We start from the raw sequence: 25,302 nt of genomic DNA on the forward strand, positions 1-25,302 counted from the left end.
CCTTGATTGCCCATAGAAACAACTATATATCACTCCATTGTTCAACTTCATTTCTGTTTCTTTCTAATAAAATGAAGTACCCTACTCCTATTGTTGGGCCCATTGTGTCTTATGGTCTAAGGACAGGGAGAAATGTTGAAAAATCGATGGGTCCTCTGCAAAGATGTCCTCTCCTCACTCCTTCATTTCACAATTCTACCCTAAATATTGGAGGCCATCCAATTTCCTCCTCCTCTCCTTGGTGTCAATCTGGCATATTTGTGCTAGGAGATATACTGTAGTTATTGAGTCAGGGCTGGAAATGTTCATTTCTCTTCGATCTAGGCATCTATCCCTTCCTACTTTTTCTATTTGCAGCTGAAGTCTGTGCTCAGGACATATGGCATCCCCCTCTCTTCCTCTATTCCAGCTCATCCCCTGTACTCATTTGTTTCATCCCATTCTCATAAGTCCAAACTGTGTGGAACATGACCCAGACACAGACAGGCAGACACGTTGTAATCACCCCACATTTTTACAATAAGTGCTCCTCAGTCCCCAAAGTCCTGGCCACAACACAATGCCTTCTCCTTCAGGCCACCTCCTTATCTCTCCTCCAGACCTCATCCATCTTCCACCTGACTCTAGTCATCCTATGAAGGGAGGCTGCCCCTTGTATCCTCACCTGGATGTGCTCCAGGTGCTTCCTGGCAATCTTCTACCGGCACTCCCCAGTGTGGCGGAAGTGCCGCCTGCGTACCCGGAAGCACTCCGGGTGTCCCCGATCCTCTTCCCCCCAGCACTTCCGGGTGTGGCAGAAGTGCTGAGGTCCAGGGCTCCAAAGGCATTCGGGCACCCCCTGGCGGTGACCACGGGCCCCGTGGTCCCCATAGCCGCCAGGGCGGTTGTCCCCATGTGGTCTGGGGAGGCGTAAGCCCTCTTCCGCTCCTCCGGGGTGACCCAGCTGAGTTGCCCCCCCCAGCCACCTGTGACAACTGTTATCTGCTTTCTTTTTTTCTTCTCCACAAAGCCTCTCTCAAAACTCTCACAATCATGTCTATTTGGCTAACAGATCTTTCCCCAACCTCTGCATTGTGCTGGCAAACTAGCTTTCTAAATATCAAAAATGACTTTAAAAGTCTTAATCCCCAGCACACGCAATTTACTTCTTTTCATAGGCTGTATTCTACTCTCCAGAGGCATTAGCTAATAGGACTAGAAAAGTATTAATATCTCTATGCATTTTGCCACTCTAAGGTAACTCATCAATATTCATGGTGGCACTTCAAACTAAAAATACAATGGCAAACGAAAAGCCATAAAGGTAGTTTTAGAACAAACTGAAATGAAACCATTGCTCAAATCAAATGATTATAATGATGAATGGATTGTGGATTGGTCATCAGACATTGACACGGAAAGTGAAACTGATGCATGATATGGCACTGTACGACACAACTGCCGTGATAAACCCAGTAAATTCGGTCGCATGAAGCTTCAGGATGGTGTGACAGTAGCTGCATAACAGAAAGGCAAAATAATTGTGATTGAGTTCAAGGACAAGCAAGACATTAGCCCCCTAAGCACTGTTTACAATGCAGAAACTGTCAGTGTTTGTGTCAGGGGAAATGTGAAAATCACAAAGCCTTGTTCTGTGGTACCCTACAATAACACAAGAGTCATGTTGATTGTGCAGATAAGATGCTAACATTCCACCCTGTCAAGTTTAAGCAACAGAAAAAATATCATAAGAAATGTGTGCAAAGAAACCTGCTTTTATTGTCCTGATTTCAATGTTGGGCTGTGCATTGGTGATTGTGTTAAAACATCACACAAAGGACTTGTACTAAGTATGCATCGGTGCAGAGGTGGACACTAGACAAACCTTCCCTACTGTACTTATGTTGATGTTTTGGTATTTATATGTTTCTGTTACATGTAATAACATTTTTTCTTAATGAAAACAAAAATCAGTGTTTTTGTCTCATTTTTCCTGGGGTAAAGATAATGGTAAGCAGGCTGTAAAATAACAGCTATAAGAAAATGCAATTACATGCCTAAGTAGATAACACTGAAACAGATTTTTTTTAGAAATGCACACTTACACAAACAGAAACAAAGCAAGATGTGCAGCCAGGAGTATTTACTATTTAACATCAGAAAGAACAGGCATTTTGCCTTCAGTACTTCACTTCCAGATAATCAAGGCTGGAACTGGGAGAACTTTGTGCCCATTCTGCAGCGTTGGGGGGATGGAATAATAGGCTTTTTGCTGCTTGTCTTGATCAACACATTTACAAGACAAAAGACGCTGACAGAGAGGTGCGAAGGGATTTAAGGTGGGCCGGATTTATGAGTTTTTTCTTAGGCTTTGGTAATTCAAGTGTTAATTGAAGTCGCACAAAATGTTTCTCTTTAAGACAGACGAGAGTACAAGTTTGCCAATGCTTTTCAAATGGAGAATTTGAAATATCAAAAAAGTCTGTAATGAGCTGTATTCAAGACATCTCAACAAAAATTAAACTGCTCCGAATATTTTACTTGAAGAATAAGTAAGCCAAATAGATTTATGCAGACAGACAATTTAAAAGATAGATAGACATGACTATCTCAGTAGGTGTTTTTCACATTACAATGTGAACATACCTAAAAAGAAAAATAGAACTCAACAAAATTCCTATTTATGTTATACTGAAAAGTCAAATAAATTGTAAAGACACTGGATAGTATGCCTACATGATCTTCTTGTTCTCATGTTCTCATCAAAAGATTATCAAAAATATTACCACACAATGAACATGATAATACTTTCAATTACGTGTCATGTTGCGGAACAATGTACTTCAAGACAAATATCTGATGGCAAGCTAATGTCTTCATTTACACTGCAGCCTTTCAGCTTGATTTTAAGGTACTGTTGCTGACTTTGTGGAGTTTGCATGGTACCCATGTGTGTGTAGATAGATAGATAGATAGATAGATAGATAGATAGATAGATACTTTATTAAATCCCAAGGGGAAATTCACATACTCCAGCAGCAGTATACTGATAAAAAACAATATTAATAAAAGAGTGATAAAAACACAAAAAAGTGCAAGGTGGAGAGTGTGAGGCAGGTATAACATTCAACAACATTGTATAATGTTACCATTTACCCCAGTGGAACTGAAGAGTCATATAGTGTGGGGGAGGAATGATCTCCTCAGTCTGTCAGTGGAGCAGGACAGTGACAGCAGTCTGTCGCTGAAACTGCTCCTCTGTCTGGAGATGATACTGTTCAGTGGATGAAGTGGATTCTCCATGATTGACAGGAGCCTGCTCAGCGCCCGTCGCTCCACCACAGATGTCAAACTGTCCAGCTCCGTGCCTACAATAGAACCTGCCTTCCTCACCAGTTTGTCCAGGCGTGAGGCGTCCCTCTTCTTTATACTGCCTCCCCAGCACGCCACCGTGTAGAAGAGGCCGCTCGTGTGACTATTCTCTAGTTTCCTCCTATATCGTAAAAACATTGGGCTACTTGACCCGGAAAATGTGTGTGTATGCACTTTATTATGGACTGGCATCCAGCCCAGGGTTCATTCCAGCCTTGCACTCTATGTTGCCAGATTAGGTTTTGACTCCCTATGATTTTACATGGAAAAAAATATTAGTAAATATATTAAAAGGTGCACAAAAATGATCTGACAAACTATTAAAAGTAAAACCGGGATTTCTCCATAACTGTAAAAATAAATATCTTTCAGGTCTTATACTTTTATCACATTTAGAAAAAAAAAACAAATTAAGTCCCAAAAGCAAATAACTGAAAGCAGTCAAGCTGCAGAAGAAACAAGAAAGTATTTAGCTGTGTTCAGTCTAATTGAGCTTCATCATGATATGAAGTGTCATCTGATGCACTAAGGCTTCAGATGAAAGTCATTTAAGAGTGACTGGAAATTACTTCAGTAGTTCTGGGCTTTATATATCAGTATTTTAATTCTTTCTGACACAAGTAAACTTCTTATATCCCAAGACTGCCACACAGTCTGTTTTAAAACTTTTAAATCCTGATGTTTTGCTGTCACATTGAATTTCTGTAGCACGTTTGCACAAGATCTGCTGTATTTATAGCTAAACTTAATGTTCAGATTGAACTTCAGGTGTCATATGAATGCTCAATGAAAAGTCCTGCCCAAGTCTTCACAAAGATGCCTCTGATGGAATCCAGGTATCCCCACACTTATCAGCAATAATGATAATGCATAATTAAAGGGCCAGCCATCCTTGATGGTTCCCATGCTGCCTGGCCTACATCATAAAAGAAAGTAACCAAAAATTTACAGAATTAAAAAAAAAAAAACTACTATACAACTTACAGTAATTCCATTTTAGTCATTGTCAAAATACTCCTCTTGAGACGCAATACATTTGGTCCCAGCACTTCTTTCATTCCTGGAAAAATTTAATCTCTTCTTTTGTTATTGTGTCTACAGCATCCTACAATCCTACAAGGTCTGGCAGATCCGGAAAGGTGCAAAGCAAAACCACATTGTTTTGGTCAAAAACTCTATTGACTGAAAATTCAGTGTGTGCAGATGCGCTTTCGTGGTGCAAGATGCAGTTTGGTGTGCACCACTGCTCTGGACATTTGTTTTCTGGACATTTTCTCGCAGGACTCTGTAACAGTCTGTTCACAGGGGAAAGTCTTCATTTGCAAGTCCTCCAATTTGTAAGAACATGATCATTATTGTTTTGATGTTTGATATGACTGGAGTTGCTTTTATTGGTCTGAAGGAAAAAAAGCACCTACATCACACAAGATTGTAGAATAAACGTCAGAAATACGCACTCGATCAACTCAGCACTATGTCACTTTGCAGAATGATTAAGAAGACTAGTTATATGAGACCTAGAGGCATAGTTGATAACTACACCCTATCCTCATACTATTCAATATTTCAGAGGAATTTCGAGTCACCCCTTATATACAGCAGGGCCTAATATGTACCCTGCACGACTCTTGTGAGACCTGGAAGGGCATGATTAGGAGGAATGGCCTCCCCGATCTGAACCCAAGTGGTGTTTTGTTATTGGACTTCTGTGCTCGTCACAGATTGTCCATAACAAACACCATGTTCAAGCATAGGGGTGTTCATATGTGCACTTGGCACCAGGACACACTAGGCCTCAGTTCGATGATTGACTTTGTGGTCGTGTCATCGGACTTGTGGCCACATGTCTTGGACACTCGGGTGAAGAGAGGGGCAGAGCTGTCAACTGATCACCACCTGGTGGTGAGTTGGCTTCGATGGTGAGGGAGGATGCCGGTCAGGCCTGGTAGGCCCAAACGTGTTGTGAGGGTCTGCTGGGAATGTCTGGCAGAGCCCCCTGTCAGAAGTAGCTTCAACTCCCACCTCCGGCAGAACTTCGACCACGTCCTGAGGGAGGTGGGGGACGTTGAGTCCAAATGGGCCATGTTCGGTGCCTCTATTGTTGAGGAGGCTGACCGGAGCTGTGGCCGTAAGGTGGTCGGTGCCTGTCGTGGCGGCAATCCCCTAACCCGTTGGTGGACACCAGTGGTGAGGGATGCTGTCAAGCTGAAGAAGGAGTCCTACCGGTCCCTTTTGTCCTATGGGACTCTGGAGGTAGCTAATAGGTACCAGCAGGCCAAGCGGAATGTGGCTTCGGTGGTTGCTGAGGCAAAAACTCGGGCATGGGATGAGTTTGGGGAGGCCATGGAGAATGACTTTCGGACGGCTTCAAGGAGATTCTGGTCCACCGTGTGGCATCTCAGGAGGGGGAAGCAGTGCAGTGTGAACACTGTATATGGTGGGGATGGTGCGCTGCTGACCTCAACTCTGGACGCTGTGGGTCGGTGGGGGGAGTACTTCGAAGACCTCCTCAATCCCACTAACATGCCTTCCATTGAGGAAGCAGAGCCTAGGGACTCGGAGGTGGGCTCCCCCATCTCTAGGACTGAGGTCACTGAGGTGGTCAAAAAACTCCTTGGTGGCAGGGCTCCGGGGGGTGGATGAGATATGCCCGGAGTTCCTCAAGGCTCTGGATGTTGTAGGGCTGTCTTGGTTGACACGTCTCTGCAACATCGCATGGACATCAGGGACAGTGCCTCTGGATTGGCAGACCGGGGTGGTGGTCCCCCTCTTTAAGAAGGGGGACTGGAGGGTGTGTTCCAACTACAGAGGGATCACACTCCTCAGCCTCCCTGGAAAAGTCTATTCGGGGGTTCTGGAGAGGAGGGTCCGTCGGATAGTCGAACCTCGGATTCAGGAGGAACAGTGTGGTTTTCGTCCTGGTCGCGGAACAGTGGACCAGCTCTACACCCTTAGCAGAGTCCTGGAGGGTGCATGGGAGTTTGCCCAACCAGTCTACATATGTTTTGTGGACTTGGAAAAGGCGTTTGAACGTGTCCCTCGGGGAATCCTGTGGGAGGTGCTCCGGGAGTATGGGGTACCGGACCCCCTGATAAGGGCTGTTCGGTCCCTGTACAACCGGTGTTAGAGCTTGGTCCGCATTGCTGGCAGTAAGTCGAACCCGTTTCCAGTGAGAGTTGGACTCCGCCAGGGCTGCCTTTTGTCACCGATTCTGTTCATAACTTTTATGGACAGAATTTATAGGCACAGCTAGGGTGTTGAGGGTGTCCGGTTTGGTGGACTCAGGATTTGGTCACTGCTTTTTGCAGATGATGTTGTCCTGTTTGCTTCATCAGGCCATGATCTTCAGCTCTCTCTGGATCAGTTTGTAGCTGAGTGTGAAGCGGCTGGGATGGGAATCAGCACCTCCAAATCAGAGACCATGGTCCTCAGGTGGAAAAGGGTGGAGTGCTCTCTCAGGGTTGGGAGCGAGATCCTGCCTCAAGTGGAGGAGTTCAAGTATCTCGGGGTCTTGTTCACGAATGAGGGAAGAATGGAGCGTGAGATCGACAGGCGGATTGGTGCGGCGTCCGCAGTGATGCAGGCTCTGCATCGGTCTGTCATGGTGAAAAAGGAGCTGAGGCGTAAGGCAAAGCTCTCAATTTACCAGTCAATCTATGTTCCTACCCTCACCTATGGTCATGAGCTATGGGTAGTGACCGAAAGAACGAGATCGCGAATACAAGCGGCTGAAATGAGTTTCCTCCGCAGGGTGTCTGGGCTCTCCCTTAAAGATAGGGTGAGAAGCTCAGTCATCAGGGAGGGGCTCAGAGTAGAGCCGCTGCTCCTCCGCATCAAGAGGAGTCAGATGAGGTGGCTTGGGCATCTGATCAGGATGCCTCCTGGACGCCTGCCTGGTGAGGTGTTCCAGGCACGTCCAACTGGGAGGAGGACCCGGGGAAGACCCAGGACACGCTGGAGGGACTATGTCTCCCCGCTGGCCTGGGAACGCCTCGGGATTCTCCCGGAAGAGCTAGAAGAAGTGGCCGGGGAGAGAGAAGTCTGGGTATCTCTGCTCAAGCTGCTGCCCCCGCGACCTGACCTCGGATAAGTGGAAGAGGATGGATGGATGGATGGACGACTCTTGTGATGCTATCTAGAGATCTTTGCCTACCTTTGTAGCACTCATTCAAGGAATCATATTATTTATGTACTCCCAGAAAAATTGCTACCAGTCATTAATGTGGGGCAAACCACTCCTTGATTGATTGTATGCTAACTCTGGCATTTTGATAAATTTTCAGTCAGCAATGTAGGCTCTTCTTTAGTAAAAGGGACCTTGTCTGGTGTCTCCAATGAGTGCCCCATTGTCCTGTCTTCAATCCCTGTTGACCATCTCATCCATCACAGTTAACGCAGGAAATGATTTATTATGATACGCTACAAAGCATCCTCTTGAAGAATCCAGCCTGTATATTGACAACCCAAACATCCTCAGATGACACATTGACAACTGCATAATTTACGATTCTAGCCATTTTATAAATCCCTTTTAACAATTAAACTAACATAAGAGGGTGTCTCCAGGTAAGCACACTACCAAGATGTCAAAAGACAGGGTCAGGTCTCACCAAATATCTAAAGCAAAAGTGGGAATGGGTTAGAGACACTAGGAGCTGAAGAAGTCCTGCAGGTGCCAAACTAAAAGCAAACATGCCACTTGGGGTGGATGTTTCCTACATGATTCTAACTTTACAGAAATAGTTGAACCCTGGGTGGAACTATAGCAGAACACTAGATGGCAGGTGTCCAGGAAAGAGTGCATCCAGGGAGGAATCACTAGAGGGGGCAATATCTGCTGGCCTAGAGGATGCTTTCCCTTAAATAGAGACACCACCTGTGGAGCTGCCTTGGTGGTCTGGATATTCTATGAAATGTAAAAGGCTCAGTTGTGGTATTCCTAGAGTCATCAGAAAGAAGCTGTATGTGACCATGAGATGGGATTTAAATGGATTTCATGCCTAGATGTTTATGGATGGCACCCTGCCCGGGGTTTGTTTCCTGCCTTGCGCCCTGTGTTGGCTGAGATGTTTATGGATTCTCAAGTCAGAAGGAAAGTTTGCTTTTAAAGGTTTCAGTAGTGATGGTTTAACAAGGGAGAGAGAGGAGTCATAAGGGGAGAAAGAAAGAGAGAGAGACGGGAACACAATTTAGAGTGTGCTGGTGTGGTACATGGCAGGTAGAAAATTGGACAAGCTATCCCAACAATAGGATATAGCAGGTTGGATAATGGATGGATGGATATCCTAACAACTTCTGATGAGAACCCTTAGAGAGGTAGCAGCATTTTGTTTCTCTTTTTTCTTTTTGTTTATATTGTTGTAGTGAAGTGGCAGTGTACAGTTGTTTTAATAAAAACAGTGCGCTCCAGTTGGGAGTGTTGGAATAGAAGTGCATGGTAGCGTAGCTGAGTGGCCCTGAAGTGTTGATGAGGCCTCTGGTGAAGTGGGCAGGATTACTCCTGTTGAGTCCCCAAGGAGCAGAAGTGACCAACCACTCAGAGCAACTCATGCAAAACTGTAACAGATGGGAGAGGGAGAAGGGAGCAGGCTCTCCCAGGGATCCCAACTGAATGCAGTGGGACAGTGGCAGGGGCACGAGCCAGAGTGAAGGATGACAGTGCTTGCTGGAGGACATCTCCCCTCCCTTTCACAGTTTGAATGGATGTATCAAGGCTCACAATGGTTTTTACAGACAGACCCTGACTGTGTTTTCAACCTCTATTTTATCCTATTTATGGATTATTTAACTTCTTTAACAGGTTTGACCACCCTAACTCACTCTCACTCTCACCTCGGAGTATTGCACCCTCCACACATCCTTCTGCTGATACCAGCATAGGAAAGACATCCCCACCCATAATTACAACAGCGCAAGTGAGCAGAGAGCTGAGGAGACTTCGTGCCAGCAAAGCAGCGGGTCCAGATGGAGTATCGCCACGACTGCTGAAGGTCTGTGCATCGGAGCTGGGGGGCCCTCTACAGCGCATCTTCAACCTGAGCCTGGAACAGGGGAGAGTCCCGAGGCTTTGGAAAACATCTTGTATCACCCCAATCCCAAAGGTATCACGTCCTAATGAGCTGAATGACTTTCGGCCTGTTGCTCTGACATCACATATGATGAAGACCATGGAGAGGCTGCTGCTTCACCACCTTAGGCCACAGGTTCAACACGCCCTTGACCCTCTGCAGTTTGCATATCAGGAGAAGGTGGGAGCAGAGGATGCCATCATCTATATGCTACACCGATCCCTCTCTCACTTGGACAGAGGTAGTGGTGCTGTAAGAATTATGTTTCTAGACTTCTCTAGCGCCTTCAACACAATCCAACCTCTGCTCCTTAGGGACAAGCTGACAGAGATGGGATTAGATTCATACCTAGTGGCATGGATCGTGGACTATCTTAAAGACAGACCTCAGTATGTGCGTCTTGGGAACTGCACGTCTGACATTGTGGTCAGCAACACAGGAGCGCCGCGGGGGACTGTATTTTCTCCGGTCCTGTTCAGCCTATATACATCGGACTTCCAATACAACTCGGAGTCCTGCCATGTGCAAAAGTTCGCTGATGACACTGCTATCGTGGGCTGCATCAGGAATGGGCTGGAGGAGGAGTATAGGGACCTAATCAATGACTTTGTTAAATGGTGCGACTTAAACCACCTACAACTGAACACCAGCAAAACCAAGGAGCTGGTGGTGGATTTTAGGAAGCCCAGACCCCTCATAGACCCAGTGATCATCAAAGGTGACTGTGTGCAAATGGTGCAGACCTATAAATATCTGGGAGTGCAGCTGGATGATAAATTAGACTGGACTGCCAATACTGATGCGCTGTGCAAGAAAGGACAGAGCCGGTTATACTGCCTTAGAAGGCTGGCGTCCTTCAACATCTGCAATAAGATGCTGCAGATGTTCTATCAGACAGTTGTGGCGAGCGCCCTCTTCTACGCAGTGGTGTGCTGGGGAGGCAGCATTAAGAGGAAAGACGCCTCACGTCTGGACAAACTGGTGAGGAAGGCAGGCTCTATTGTTGGCATGGAGCTGGACAGTTTAACATCTGTGGCAGAGCGAAGGGCGCTCAGCAGGCTCCTATCAATTATGGAGAATCCACTGCATCCACTTAATAGTATCATCTCCAGACAGAAGAGCAGCTTCAGCGACAGATTGCTGTCACTGTCCTGCTCCACTGACAGATTGAAGAGATCGTTTCTCCCCCAAACTATGCGACTCTTCAATTCCACCCAGGGGGGTAAACGTTAACATTTAACATTATACATAGTTATTGTCTGTTTTTCACCTGCATTATTATCATTCTTTAATTTAATATTATTTATTGTATCAGTATGCTGTTGCTGAAGAATGTGAATTTCCCATTGGGATTAATAAAGTATCTATCTATCTATCTATCTATCTATCTATCTATCTATCTATCTATCTATCTATCTATCTATCTATCTATCTATCTATGGCATTTTAACCTCCACCATGCACATTATCTTTATTATTTATTATTGATTAATTCAGAGAAGAAGCACATAATTTTGTTTTGGGACACTTTATTGTTTGTTGAAATAAAAGCACTAAGCACTTTAAACCATCTCTTATTCTGTTTGTGTCCTCGTTGCCCAGTCCATGTTTGCTTTACATCTATCTCTGTCCTGGATTCAAGAGGAGTATGCCAGCTGTGGGCAACCCAAAAAATCAGAATTGCACTTTATGTTTTTTGTATTTATCCTGTCTTTTTATGTTTTAACATTAAAAACTAACTAACTTCTTGTGCTATTAAATTTTATTTAGCTTTATTCCATTTGTAAAGAGATCACAGGAGGATGCTCTTCTTTTACTCTCATTTAGTGCTCACTGCTTATTGAATTTTCGTTTGTTTCTCTATGTGCAGTTAAAGTCATCCATTTCTATAACATTACTATCTAAACTTGCTTCATGGATTTATTTATAAATTTGTTTATCAATAAGACAATCTGGACTGTAGAGTGCCTGTAACTAACTTCTGCCTCTATTCTTGCAGGTTTCAGTTTTAACACTGGTTATTCTTAGTAAAATGTTTGTGTAGTTCTGAATTTAAAAAACCACAGCCACCTGTAATAGAGTTGAACTTGTAATAAATTATAAAATAAAATTCAAGCATAAATAGTTTTGTCACAAATGTACCTATTAACTCCATTAATTCAAACCATCTGCAATATTAGTAAAAATTAAAGTATTGCAGACAATGTGAATATTTAAAATTGGAATCTGGCTCAGAATCAAGGAAATGTGAAGATTATTTTCTAATTTATTAAGACAAAATATGTTGCATGATTAGTGTTGCTGACTCACACATCCATTGACTTGGGTTCAAATCTCGAATCCCACTCCCAGTCATTAGCAGAATAGAGTCTGTGTGTTTTCCCCTTGGGTTTAAGGGATATTCTATTCAGTTTTCCTCCCATGTCACCAAAGACATGCTGTTTAGGTTATTTGGCACCTCTAAATTGACCCAAATGTAAACATAAGAGTGGGTGTTTGTGTGAGTGGGCATTGGGAAGGATTGGAGCCCAGTCCAAAGACTGCCAGCACAGGATTTGGCCTCCATGACTAGTCACGTTTCAAAATGTTATGGTGTGTTGTAGGAAATCAGCACATTAAAAAAACTGAATTAGCACAAGTGATTTGCTTCATGAGGTAGAAGTACAAGAAAAATATGTACTTCAATTTAAATGTTTACAGTCTAAATAAACTCTGTTGCAATAGAAATTTGTCATTTTTCCCCCTATGATAGAGTGCTAGGTCCTTAATAAAGTATTCAAATCAAAAATAACATCATATGCATAATTAATTACTTTAAAATAGTCTACAACAAAACCCCACAAGCTTATGTTTAAAAATGTACATTTTTAACCTGCTCTGAGTGGGTCTTAGTGGGCTAGAACCACCAGTAAAGAATCAAACATCAAAAAAATTATTATATTTGTGATCAGCAACCTCAAAATAGCATAAAATGACACACCATGTGCCTATATTAGCAATGCCCATTTTTTGGAGGTTTTCTGAAAAGGAGAAACTTTGACACTCGGATCCCATTAGGGGGTGAACTCCTGGAGTCAGTTACTGTGACATGCACAACTTCAAGGCCTACTGGGTCATTTTTGCTGAAGGTACTTATTGGTCTAATCTTTATAATAAGGGTGTAATTTCCTTCACAAAATATAGTTAAAAAGTTGCTTAAAAATTAGGGGTTTTTTTGGTCCTAGAGGGACAAAATTAGGGGGGAACCCCATAAAACTTGAGATCGTGCATAACTAGACATCAAGAAGAGTTGAATGGTATATCATATGTGGGGTTTTCTTGTACCAGTGAGTCAGGAGGCACCAAAAAAATACTAAAGTGATTTCAAAGGATTCATAGGTAATTCTTATCAAGACAAAAGATAAAGAAAGGAAGAAGTAAAAGGTGACTAAATATAGCCCATTTTTAATTAAATGCAACCTGCGCTTCCATTTGGTGGTCACTACATTACATCAGTTCATTAATTTTGTAAATCTGCTTTAAGGCTGGATAGGACCAAAGCCTGTGTCGGCAGCATGAAGCACAAGGCAGAAACCAGAGCTAGGTTGGGTGGCAGTTCATCTCTAGACACCACCATATTATATTAGATACCAAGTTACATTTTCCAAATACATAAAATGAAATTATCAATATAGTCTAAGGACAATGGTATCTTACTATAATTAGAGTTCTTTTATAAGACAAAAGTAATTTTCATTTTCTTTCACAGCACTTTTAACCCATTCTGTATTTCAAGTGAAATCAAATACAGAGCTTCTAAAAACTGGGAAAGACCTGCCTGCTCATGCAAGCGACACTCCATCCATGTCAGCTTTTAAACCCAGGCTAAAGACTTATCAATTTAATCTGACATACTCAGGATTATTTAACTCCATTTTTTTGTTTTTGTTTGTACAATAATTCAGATCTGTTTCTGATCCTCCTCTGTTCTGTTTCTCTTCTTGGTACATTACTGTGGCACTTGGTGCCATAGCTACTTTCCCAGGGTACTATTCCTTACCCATGGGAAGTGACACAGAGATATTGGAAATCTTCACAAAATAATTTAAATTTATCATTTTATACTTTCCTGCATACAGTTATGATTGGCCTAAGTCATCAGAATTTTAATGTGGTTTTATTTTGACTGTTGGAACTGTGACTGACTGACTTTGACTGTAGCTTTCTCTGTTACTATGAATTGTAAAGCCCTCATAGGTTTATTTTCTAAAGGGGTGACTGAAGTTTTTATTTTTCTCTCTTTCATTGGCAAATGTAATAATAATACATTTTATTTATATTTATACAAGGCGCCTTTCAGAGAACTCAAGGACACCGAACAAACAATAAATAAATAAATAAAAGACACAATTATAAACAACTTAAAACATCAGAAAATCTAAAAATTAAAACCAAATAATCATAAAGAAAAAGGAAAAGCCATTTTAAACAGATGCGTTTTAAGTTTACATTTGAAGAATGAATATGATTTGATGTTTCTGAGCTCAGTAGGTAATGAATTCCAGAGCTTGGGAGCAGAACGGCTGAATGCTCTGCTCCCCATGGTGGTTAGACGGGCGAGAGGGACAGTCAGATGGATGGAGGAAGATGATCTAAGGTTACGGGAGGGAATGGCAACATGAAGAAGGTTACACAGATATGGAGGGGCGAGGTTATGAATGGCCTTAAATGTTAATAGCAGAATCTTAAAATCAGTTCGAAACTTAATTGGGAGCCAATGAAGCTGCTGCAAGACCGGAGTAATATGGTGAATAGATGAGGTTCGAGTAATGATGCGTGCTGCAGAATTCTGCACTAACTGAAGCTAATGAAGAGATTTATTAGGGAGACCAAAGAGGAGTGAATTGCAGTAGTCCAGCCGAGAAGTAACAAGACTATGAACAAGAATGGCAGTGGTATGAGGAGTGAGGGAGGGGCGAATGCGATTAATATTATGTAGGTGGAAGTAAGCAGACCGGTTGATGTTATTAATGTGAGATTGGAAGGATAGAGTACTGTCGAGGATGACACCCAGACTCTTGACCTGAGGTGATGGGGAAACAACAGAGTTATCAATAATATGAGAAAGATTATTGGCTTTAATATTGGTGGTAATATATCTCATTTGTGGTACAATGGATTTATTTGCTGTTAGTGTGTGTTAAACACAGTTTGATTGTTCATGTGTGTTCATTTTGAAAGGTTTAGTTATTAAATGTTCATTCATTACAGTTGTAAATTTGTGCAAGTACGCTGAGTCTGTGTTTAGTGAAGATCATTATACAAAAATAAACTGAAATAAATTAAAAACAAGCAGGTCAACTCTTGCATCTGATCTTGATGTTGCACTGGACTGACACGTTGCCTGTCCGATCTCTTTTCTTTCTATGAGTAAATAAATAACTGGCCTCCCTCTTTAGAGTTTGTTTCAAAGTAAAGATTGGTCCCCAGGCTAATGCATCAATGCATTTTGATTGAACAAGGCTTTATTTAAAAAGAGAGCTATATTGTCCAGCCTTATTAATCTCACAACACAAAAATAATGGCCAACAAAATTGTGTTGTCTTTGCTCAGGACATTTAAGCTTAAATTCAGAATGTAGCTCACAGTTCAGATTTAAGTTTTAACACATCCCTGTACTGATACGCAACACTTAAAATGACTGAAAAAACTGATTTTGGTGTATGTCATGGCAGCTAATTTTAACTCAGGTCTTAAGGTTAACCTAACTGTTATTTCCATCCGTGCTTACTACAAGTTAGAGATCTGCCCTCAGCATCTGTCACAGCAAAGGCAAAGGAGGACACAACAGCAGCCTTAATCTCCTGGACTCCTGAAACTATTACTCTTATTGAACTAGAAACAAGTAACACCAGTTTTTCAAACTGCCCTTGGGAAATCACAATCCTGACACTTGAACTCTTCCATCAGAGCAGATTGTACAGAAATCATATAGAGGGTACTGCAACTCAAATTTTTTTGCAGACTGCCACTGTTCAAATATTATGGTTAAAGATAAGTTATTTTGTACTTTTCCTCCTACCTGTTTGTAAAATGCTTTTTCAGATATGCATATGCAAGCTATAGCAGTTATATCTTTATCTGCATTCACTGCAAGCTGCACTTTTTTAAGTGTTAATGAAGATTCAGACTTCGGTGAATTAATATAAGTGAAACTTGCACATTGGGATACATGTTAACTTATACATGTAAACCCTTAGCACAAAAACACCTTGTGAGAAGATGTGTAGAAAAAGGCAGGTGTTTGAAATGTTATACACATAGTCATGTAATATTGAATATGGAAGCAACTTCTAAGAGTGCTATAAAGGTCTCTGTATGTGTTAGTTTGGTGATATTACCACAATTAGCGTGTAGAAAGTACAGAAAACAAGTGCCTAATCAGCTATCTCGTGAGAGGGAACATTAGAAAATAGTATTTTTTCATAATGCTTAGAAACCACCTTGACTAGTGGATAATTTTCCTTCTGTGTTAAATTTGAATCCTCTCACTTCTGCCATAATCCAAAAATATGCTGTTCAGTCAATTAGTGTCACGGAATAATCTAGTACAGTATTTAGGATTTGTAACTGTCTTGGTAGTGAGTTAGGCTGCAGTTCTGGCTCCTCACATACAGAAGAGTAAAGCAAATTCAGGGAGATGTATGGACTTAGGTTCACTGATGACCCCCCATATAGCAATCAAATTGCCCTGGGGGTTAAAAATGACAATGAATAGAAGGAACAAAGGCATGAAAAATGTCCCATAGTTCTGTCAAGAGGATTGTTGGCTGGGGATAGGGGGTTGGCAGTGGTTTCAGTGCATCTCAGTAGCTGAAACTGATTTTTTTCTCTCTCATATGCATGTGATCCAGCAATTGCCACATCGGCACCGATCTTACAGTAGGCATACTTGAAAGTTCTGCTCATGGCCGCTACACCTCTGTGGGTCACTTGACAAATAATATTCACCTAGGCCAGTCACATGATAAATTTCCAGGAAAATATTTGGTGAACAAAATCACTGTCAAACACAGTATATTCATTACAAAAAACACTCAGCACTATATATATCAGTGAACACACTGACCTATATATCCAATATACTATATACAGGGTGTGTCAAAACTATTTTAACATTAGAATGGTGGAAACAATTTATTCACAAAACATGCTTCATATGTGCAAGATGATTTACAGGAATGTCTCAACCTGTTCGGCATCATTTTCAACACACAAAAACCAATGAGCAATGGGGAATAGATAATACCACAGTCCTTATTCTGCTCTTTCGGTCATTGATATCATGAACTTTCCTGCTATACACGCGCTCCTTTACCATACACCATAACCAGAAATCACAGGGTGTCAAATCATTGGAGTGCGGAGGCCATTGCAATTTTCCATCACGACCTATCCATCGACCTGGAAAGGTGTGGTCGAGATAAAAATAATCCATTAGTGTTAACATAATTTGGACTCACCCTGCATATATATATTATTATTATTATTTATTTTCTTACTACTCACTCTTTTTGTGCGTTCTACTTTATCACACTTTCAGTATGACCGGCAAACACTATTGGAATTACGTTCATCAGCCAGTTTGGATTTTACAACAGTTTTTGATATCACGGACACTGTACTGCCTGGAGCCTTTTGCTTACTCGCGCGACGCCGAAGGAAAACAAAGAGGGGGAAACTCGCCGGAGTTCTGTGCCGAACCCGACAGAGGAACAACAAGCCTCCTCTGCCTAGCATCCTGCTCGCTAATGTTCAGTCTCTGGACAACAAATTAGATGAGCTGCGCGCACGGATAAAGCACCAGAAAGACATCACGAACTGCTGCGTTTTGGCGTTCACAGAGACGTGGTTGGAGCCCAGCGTACCTGACTGCGCAGTCACACCAGACGGGTTCACAGTTTATCGGGGAGACAGAACGAAGGACTCAGGCAAGTCAAGGGGAGGGGGTGTGTGCTTTATGGTTAACTCTTCGTGGGCTACGGATGTGTGTGTCTTAAAAACACACTGCTCACCGGTTCTTGAGCTGCTGACCATTAAAGTTAGACCCTTTTACCTCCCGAGGGAGTTCAGTTCAGTTCTCCTTTCAGTTGTTTACATCCCCCCACAAGCTGATAAAGCTTCGGCTATGGATGAACTGTATGATGTTATCAGTGGACTAGAGAAGGCTAACTCAGAAGCAGCATTTATTGTGTTGGGAGACTTTAACAGAGCAAACATGAAGAAAGTTCTCCCTAGATACTATCAGCACATCTCTCCCCCCACAAGAGGTGATCAAACACTGGATCATTGTTACACCTTATTCAAGGACTCCTACAAATCTCTCCCTCGACCAGCTTTTGGAAAATCAGACCATTGCTCTATATTGCTGCTGCCTGCATATAAACAAAGACTTAAACAGGAAAAACCGGTTTACAGGAACATCTACAAATGGGACAGTGAAGCTGAGGGGGTCTTACAGGACTGCTTTGAAACAACTGATTGGGAGATGTTTGAGGATGCAGCTGATGGCAACATCAATGAATTCATAGACTCTGTCACAGGATATATCAGCAAGTGCATTGACGATGTTGTCACTAAAACCACCGTTTGCATATATCCTAACCAGAAACTCTGGGTAAATAGGGAGATCCGGGCTAAGCTCAAGGCGCGGACCTCTGCCTTTGGCTCAGGGGACTCTGATGCATACAAAGCAGCCAGATACGACCTCCGGAGGTCCATCAAGAAGGCCAAACGGGACTACAGGGACAAAGTGGAGTCAAGCTACCACAGCTCTGACACCAAGCGCCTGTGGAATGGACTGTGCTGCATCACTGACTATAAAAAGAAAAACACAGTCAGTGTTCAGCCCACTGCATGTCTTGCAGACGAGCTCAACACTTTCTATGCTCGTTTTGATGCAGCCAACAAAGAACAGGTGCTATATCCTCAAGGGGGCAGTGAGTCTGTCACTCTGATCCTTGAAACGTCTGATGTGAGAAGGTCCTTCAAAAAGGTCAATCCTCGCAAAGCTCCGGGACCAGATGGCATCCCAGGCCGTGCCCTCAGGGCGTGTGCTGACCAGCTAGCAGGTGTGTTCACCAAAATTTTCAATCTCTCCCTGAGGCAGTCAGTGGTCCCCACTTCCTTCAAGGCATCCACCATCATTCCTGTCCCAAAGAAACCGGTGGTCTCCTGTCTGAATGACTATCGCCCGGTTGCTCTGACATCGGTCATTATGAAGTGTTTCGAGCAACTAGTCAAAGGTTACATCTGCTCCTCCCTCCCTGACACGCTGGATCCTCTCCAATTTGCTTACAGAGCAAACAGATCGACAGAGGATGCCGTTGCGCTAACAATAAACATTGCCCTCACCCACCTGGAAAGAGGAAATACATATGTAAGAATGCTGTTCATAGATTACAGCTCGGCATTCAACACCATCATCCCCTCAAAACTCGTCTTGAAGCTTGACGACCTTGGGTTGGGGACGACCATCTGCAGATGGATTTTCTCTTTCCTCACAAACAGGTCCCAGGTGGTGAGAGTCGGCAAACACACATCCTCATCACTCATTTTAAACACAGGAGCGCTGCAGGGCTGTGTGCTTAGCCCCCTCTTGTATTCCTTGTTCACCCATGACTGTGTTGCAAAACACGGCACAAACACCATCATCAAGTTTGCAGACGACACAACCATCATAGGCCTTATCACTGACAATGATGAGACGGCCTACAGAGAGGAGGTGCTGGCATTGAGTAATTGGTGCCTAGATAACAACTTGTCTCTTAACGTCAGCAAAACCAAGAAGATGATTGTGGACTATCGAAAACAACAAGGCAGAGAACACCAGGCCATCTACATCAGTGGCATAGAAGTTGAAAGGGTCAACAGCTTCAAGTTCCTCGGAGTAAACATCACCAAGGATCTCTCGTGGACCCTTCACATAGACACTGTGGTCAAGAAAGCTTGCCAGCGGCTCTACTTCCTGAGGAGGCTGAGGAAGTTTGGCATGAATGCCAACATCACCTCAAACTTTTACAGGAGTGTGGCTGAGAGTCTGCTAACGGGCTGCATTACCGTCTGGTATGGGAGCTGCTCTGCCAGCAGCCGGAAATCACTACAGAGAGTGGTGAAGGCAGCAGAGCACATCACGGGCAAGAGTCTTCCTGCCATTGAAGACATTTACCTCCATCGGTGCTTGCGTAAGACAAGCAGCATCATAAAGGACCACAGCCATCCAGCACGCCAGCTGTTCTCCTTGTTACCGTCCGGCAGATTATACAGGAGTCTGGCTGCTCGGACTACAAGACTTAAGAACAGCTTTTACCACCAGGCCATTCGACTCCTCAACAGCAACACCTGAACACTTACACACACTTACATTACATCTACATTGCACTACTCACACACAAACTGTACCTGCACACACTCTGAATACTGACTGGAACATGCATCTGCACTTTATGGAATATGCATCTGCACTTATAAAACATTATCTGTGCAATAACTGTCATTTGTACTTGCTGCTCATTCAACTCATATTGCTCTATAACTTCTTTTAAAACATACACATTTTATTTTATATGACTTGTCTATTTTTAACTTGTAATCTTTTTTTAAGCTTTATTGGATCTAGGCTGAGTGACTTGTTTTTCTCGTCATACACATTTCATTGTATGTTGACCCTGTGTTAACCTATATATGACAAATAAACCTAAACCTATATATATATATATTGTGGCGGACAGCCGGGTCCCATGCTCGGCAAGGACGTCCCTGCTGCATCTGTTCCGGGGGAGCAACCATGGGCAGCTCAATACCTCCCCCGGGACGCTTGGTGGCAGTCTCCCTGGCGCACAGTGATCCCCCAACCTGTTGCATGGCTCCATGGGAGATGGAGTCCTCCACAGCCTGGTTGGGGGCTCGGATGGCTGCTAGGGGAGCTGCATGGAGTCAGCAGCCCAGCTGGAAGAATCTTCAGCCCCACCCAGAAGTGCAATTAGGTCCAGGTGGTCAAGCACCTGGAACGCTTCCAGGTGGGATATAAAAGGGCCAGCCACCACCACTCATCAGCGAGAGTCGGAAGGAGGAGGACTAAGCCTGAGGAGGAGTGGTGGTAAAGGAGAGAGGATTGTTGGTGTTTGTTGAGTGCTTAATGGACTGTGTATTGCCTGTGGGACAAGCGCTTTGTTACAATAATATATATATATATATATATATGTATATATATATATATATATATATATATACAGTATATATATGCTAGGAGGCTTACCCCCTGCTTGCTTTGCTTGCCAACCCCCATTGCCTGCACTATGCGCCAGCCACTTTGTGTCTCTGCTGCTTGTCTTGTGAAGAGGGGGGCTGAACACACCCCAAGGAGATGCAGTCGCTCCTCCGAAACCCCCTCTTAAACAGTGATCAAATGGGAAACTTATAGAGGTTTTTTTTACCTCCTCCTTGCTCGATCAGCTACTCGCTTGCTGTTGCTGCTGGCGGTTCAAACATTTAAAAGTCTCTACAGCAGCTGTCTTTGTCATCTACTCTTTGTCTTTTATTTCTGGCCCCTGGCATGGCTAAATCTGTTGGCACAAAATCGGCAAATCAGGATGTGATATTTGATTTTTTTTTTGATATTTTACTTTAGAATTTAAAAATAAAATAAGAATCTTAAAATCTAACAACATCACATTAAAGTCTGATAAATTCTGAAAAGAATGATACCAAACATATATATGTAGATTTTAAAATAAGCCTGATTTAAAGCATGACAAAAAAGTGACATAAAGATATCACATAAAATTGTTGCACAAAATCGTTGCACTTTTAGGCTTAGGATGTTATATATATATTACACAGTGGAACCTTGGTTTGTGAGCATAATTCGTTCCGGAAAAGTGCTCGCAGTCCTAAGCACTTGTATATCAAAGTGAATTTCCCCATAAGAAATAATGGAAACTCAGATGATTTGTTCCACAACCAAAAACTATTCATATAAAAATGATTAATACAAAATATAAAGTAAAAATACATAAAACAAATTAACCTGCACTTTACCTTTGAAAAGAATCATGGATGGTGTGAGTGAGTTTCTAAACTCTTGTGGGATTGCACCCAACGGGACGAAATGCGGAAGAGCATCCCAAAGCAATCGCAGTCTCCCAGCGCTGTAGCAGTTCACTGTAAAACCGAATCCGAAAAGATCGTAGACATGCTGTGATCTGCCGTCGATGGGTGATACAAGGAACAAGGAACATTATAAATGCGCAGGGCCCTGCCTGACTGCTGTGTCTGTGTATAGGATAGCGGCAGATCCCGCTACAATAAATAACCGCGCTGTTGCTGTTTCAAGCTGAATAAAGCTGGTGTTGCTAAAGTAATGAGACTCAGCTTCGTGTTTTAGGGTGCAAGACGGGGACTCGCACGTCACAGCACACACACACGCACGAGCACACACACACACATACACACGCGCGCGCACACACACACATACACACACATGCGAGCGAACACACACACACAAACACACACAGTCACAATGCTAATGCTGCAGTAAACAGTATACGATTGTACGGATGTTGACTATATGAGTGAGGCACGCCAACTCAGATGGAGAATAGGAGACGATTGCCCACAATCCCGCAGCAAGAGAGAGAGAGAGAAGAACCATCAGTTGTGATCACATGATGCTCAGCAGACAAAGCATATACATACTACTCGTACTGCAAGACCTCGCTCGTTTATCAAGTCAAAATTTATTAAAAATTTTTGCTCGTCTTGCAAAACACTCGTAAACCAAGTTACTCGCAAACCGAGGTTCCACTGTATATATATATATCATAGATGGTGGTTGGCAAGAGCATTGTATATTCTGTATATAGTAGTTAAATAGATATTAACATACTTATATTGTATAAAATTGTATATATCTATATACATATTGTGATGGATGGCTGAGGCCCTTTCTCAGCTGGGACGCCGCTGTAATGGAAGGACTGGGGGAGCAGATGTACACAGGGCACTGCCCCCCCGGAGCACTAGATGGCAGCCCCTCTGGGTTGCAGAGGCACCTTGGATCCCCGTTGGGTTCCATGGCAGCCGCCAGGTGGAGCTGCAGAGCCCTAATTTGGGCTTTCATCACACTCAGGAGTGATTCCAGACCTCCCTAACGAGCCACCTGGAGCACTCCCAGGTGCCACCTGCCTTCATTCCAAGAGCCAGAGTCGTGAGGAAGAAGAACGAAGCTTGCTGGAACAGGACTGGCAGTGGAAGGACTAAGATAAAGAAAAATAAGAAAAGAAAGTGCTCTTTTATTGTACTGTGTGCTGGGACTGGGATGGGGGAAGGATTAGGAGATGTTTCCCTTGTAAATAAAAATGTGTGTTGTTGTTTGATCTTGTGCCTGGTGTCTGTTTGTGTCGGGTTTGGTGTCCACAATGTATATTATATATATATATATATATATATATATATATATATTATATATTGCATGCTATGTATTTTTATTTTGGGTGTGTGTGTCTTTGTTGCTGCCTTATTATTGCTACAGTTCTGAGGAGACATGCAAGTAAGAGTTTCATTGTAGTACTACGTAGGCATGACAGTTAACCTGAATTAAAGAAATGTTGCAAATTGTTCAAACTTTTCATATCTTAGTAGTCAATTCTCCCAAAAGGAAAACACAGTGAAAGATTGTCAGTACTGCCAACAACTGTGCTTACAGCTCCTTTAGAAACTGTGCCTTCAGATCTTTAAAAACATCATCTTTAGCTGGTATCCAAACTATTAGTTTCTAGGCTTGTATGTATTGTTAGTCTCTGGAGCAGTAGTAAGACAGAGGTAACCTTAGCATCTTTACTGAGGAAAAGACAACCAGCATCAAAGGCATGCAACTCCGCTGGATGGGCCTCGACATTCGAATGTAGAATCCAGAACAGCAAAAAGGAAGAGACCCAAAGACACCCTTAGTGCCCACTTTACACAAGCCTGTATCAACATTGCTAGCTGGAAATACCAAGTCATAGAATAAGCACACAGTATATTAATCAAACAGAAGTTTACATGTCGATCAAACAATCTCTCTATTTAGGCAGACAAGATGGAGGGGAAGGAGAACATTTTCAAAAAAACACTACCAAATAAAATTATTTTCCCACTATCCCAAGATCTGAGACTAAAGGATTGGAGCCCTCAGTCATCTACAGATTCACAAACACGTTGACCTTCAGTGCTAATGACATCTCAAGAAACTATCTTGAAATAAATTTGTGGATAATTAGTTTGCACTTAGGGCAGCATACTGTACAAGTGTTTAGCACTGGTGTTGTCTGTGTGGTGTTTGCTGATTCTCCCTCAGCATCAGTTTTTCTTTGGGTACTTCAGTTTTCCTCACACATTTCTAAAGACATGCTTGTTAGGGTTAATTGATAACTCTAAACTGGCCCCAACAAAAATGAGCCCTTTGATGAACTGGTTCAGAACTGTCTCCTGCCTTTATGTTCAATGTTCCCAGAAATGGCTCTGCATCCTCAATACTCTAACTGGATTAAGCAGGATTGAAAATTTTATGTTATGTTTTGCAACACCAAGACCTTCTTTGGTTAATACAGAATATAAAAATCAGTAGTTCAAATTTTGTTAGTAATTGATTTCAAGTTAACAGTTTCATTTAAGTAAGCTTTCAATGCATATAAAATAGCACATGATCAAAGTATCTTGCCAATTTTCATAAAATACCAATTGCCATGAAATCTTCAGGGTCCCACAATTCCAGATCTGCCACAGGGCCTGTGTAAAGCAACAGCCCATCTGCAACCTCTGTTATAAATTCTAGAGAGAGGTGACTATCGAAACAAGGTCTCAAGGGAGGAAACCAGGCATAACCATCACCGTGGAAGCTGTGTTTGGTCTGCTGACAGTCTGGGCCTTCAAACTGTGATGGGCATTGGCACCTTAAAAAAAGACACAAGAGCAAGCTTTTTAGTTCATTCTATAATACTGATGCTTCTATAAAAGTGTATTCATTGCTTTCAAAAAGAAAAACAAGTATTTGATTTCAATGACCTTGTAAGAGGAATACACTGATAATTAATGACCTTAGCCATAACTTTTCTATACTTTAAATGCCTTGCCCTATGTTTCAGTCCTTGGATCTGGAAACCTTTCATTTGGGTATAAAAAAATACAACACATGTCATCAGTAGTCATCACTTGGAGAATTGAGACAACATGCTAGCATTCCCATGATTATGAAGGCAAAATACAATAGAAAGAGAGTGGTCAGAATTGGCAGTGATATTTGTGAGGAGATGATTGTAGCTTGCCACATTTACACTGTTTACAGGCATAATGTTTGGACATTCTAATATCATAAAAATATTGTGATGTTTTTCAAATTAGCAATACAGTGTGTAAGAGCCATTTTCCTTGTTCTATAAGATTCATGAATGTTTATTAGATGACAATGCATAAACTATGGAAGGTTCCTATAACCCCCGTGAATAGAATCGTTTTGGTATGTTCTTGCCATTTCTAATAGCTTGGAGTAAACATCACTGTTCAGTTAGTTAGTGTCAGCCTTGCCTTGTATAAGGTGTGGAGGCATACGGTTTTTAACCGTGACCGCACGTTATCGTGCCTAGGCATTTGCCTATGTGCCAACCGGCTTAAGAGCCTTTAAGAAATTAAGAACCTTTAAGTAGGAAAGAAGAAATTAAGAACCTTTAAGTAGGAAAGAAGAAATTAAGAACCTTTAAGTATAAAAATACTAAAGTCTTTCAAGAAAAGCTAAGTTTATAGAAGATTAATTTTTTCCTTTTTTTTTTTTGCCTTTTATTCTACGTGTGTAACTATTTTTTCTTTT

At 42.4% G+C, this 25,302-nt stretch overlaps 1 protein-coding gene across 2 annotated transcripts in view; it reads right to left on the reverse strand.

The window, feature by feature from the left end:
• The window catches only part of si:ch211-186j3.6 (neural-cadherin), a 631,675-nt gene that overhangs the window by 106,711 nt on the left and 499,662 nt on the right, over window positions 1-25,302 (reverse strand). For both annotated transcript variants that reach the window (XM_051932159.1, XM_028809678.2), the window contains exon 23: window positions 24,177-24,391. In XM_051932159.1, coding sequence (XP_051788119.1) covers window positions 24,177-24,391 — 215 coding nt within the window. The remainder of the gene's footprint in view (window positions 1-24,176; window positions 24,392-25,302) is intronic.

The sequence above is a fragment of the Erpetoichthys calabaricus genome, chromosome 9, assembly GCF_900747795.2.
Source record: "Erpetoichthys calabaricus chromosome 9, fErpCal1.3, whole genome shotgun sequence".
Lineage (NCBI taxonomy): Eukaryota > Metazoa > Chordata > Cladistia > Polypteriformes > Polypteridae > Erpetoichthys > Erpetoichthys calabaricus.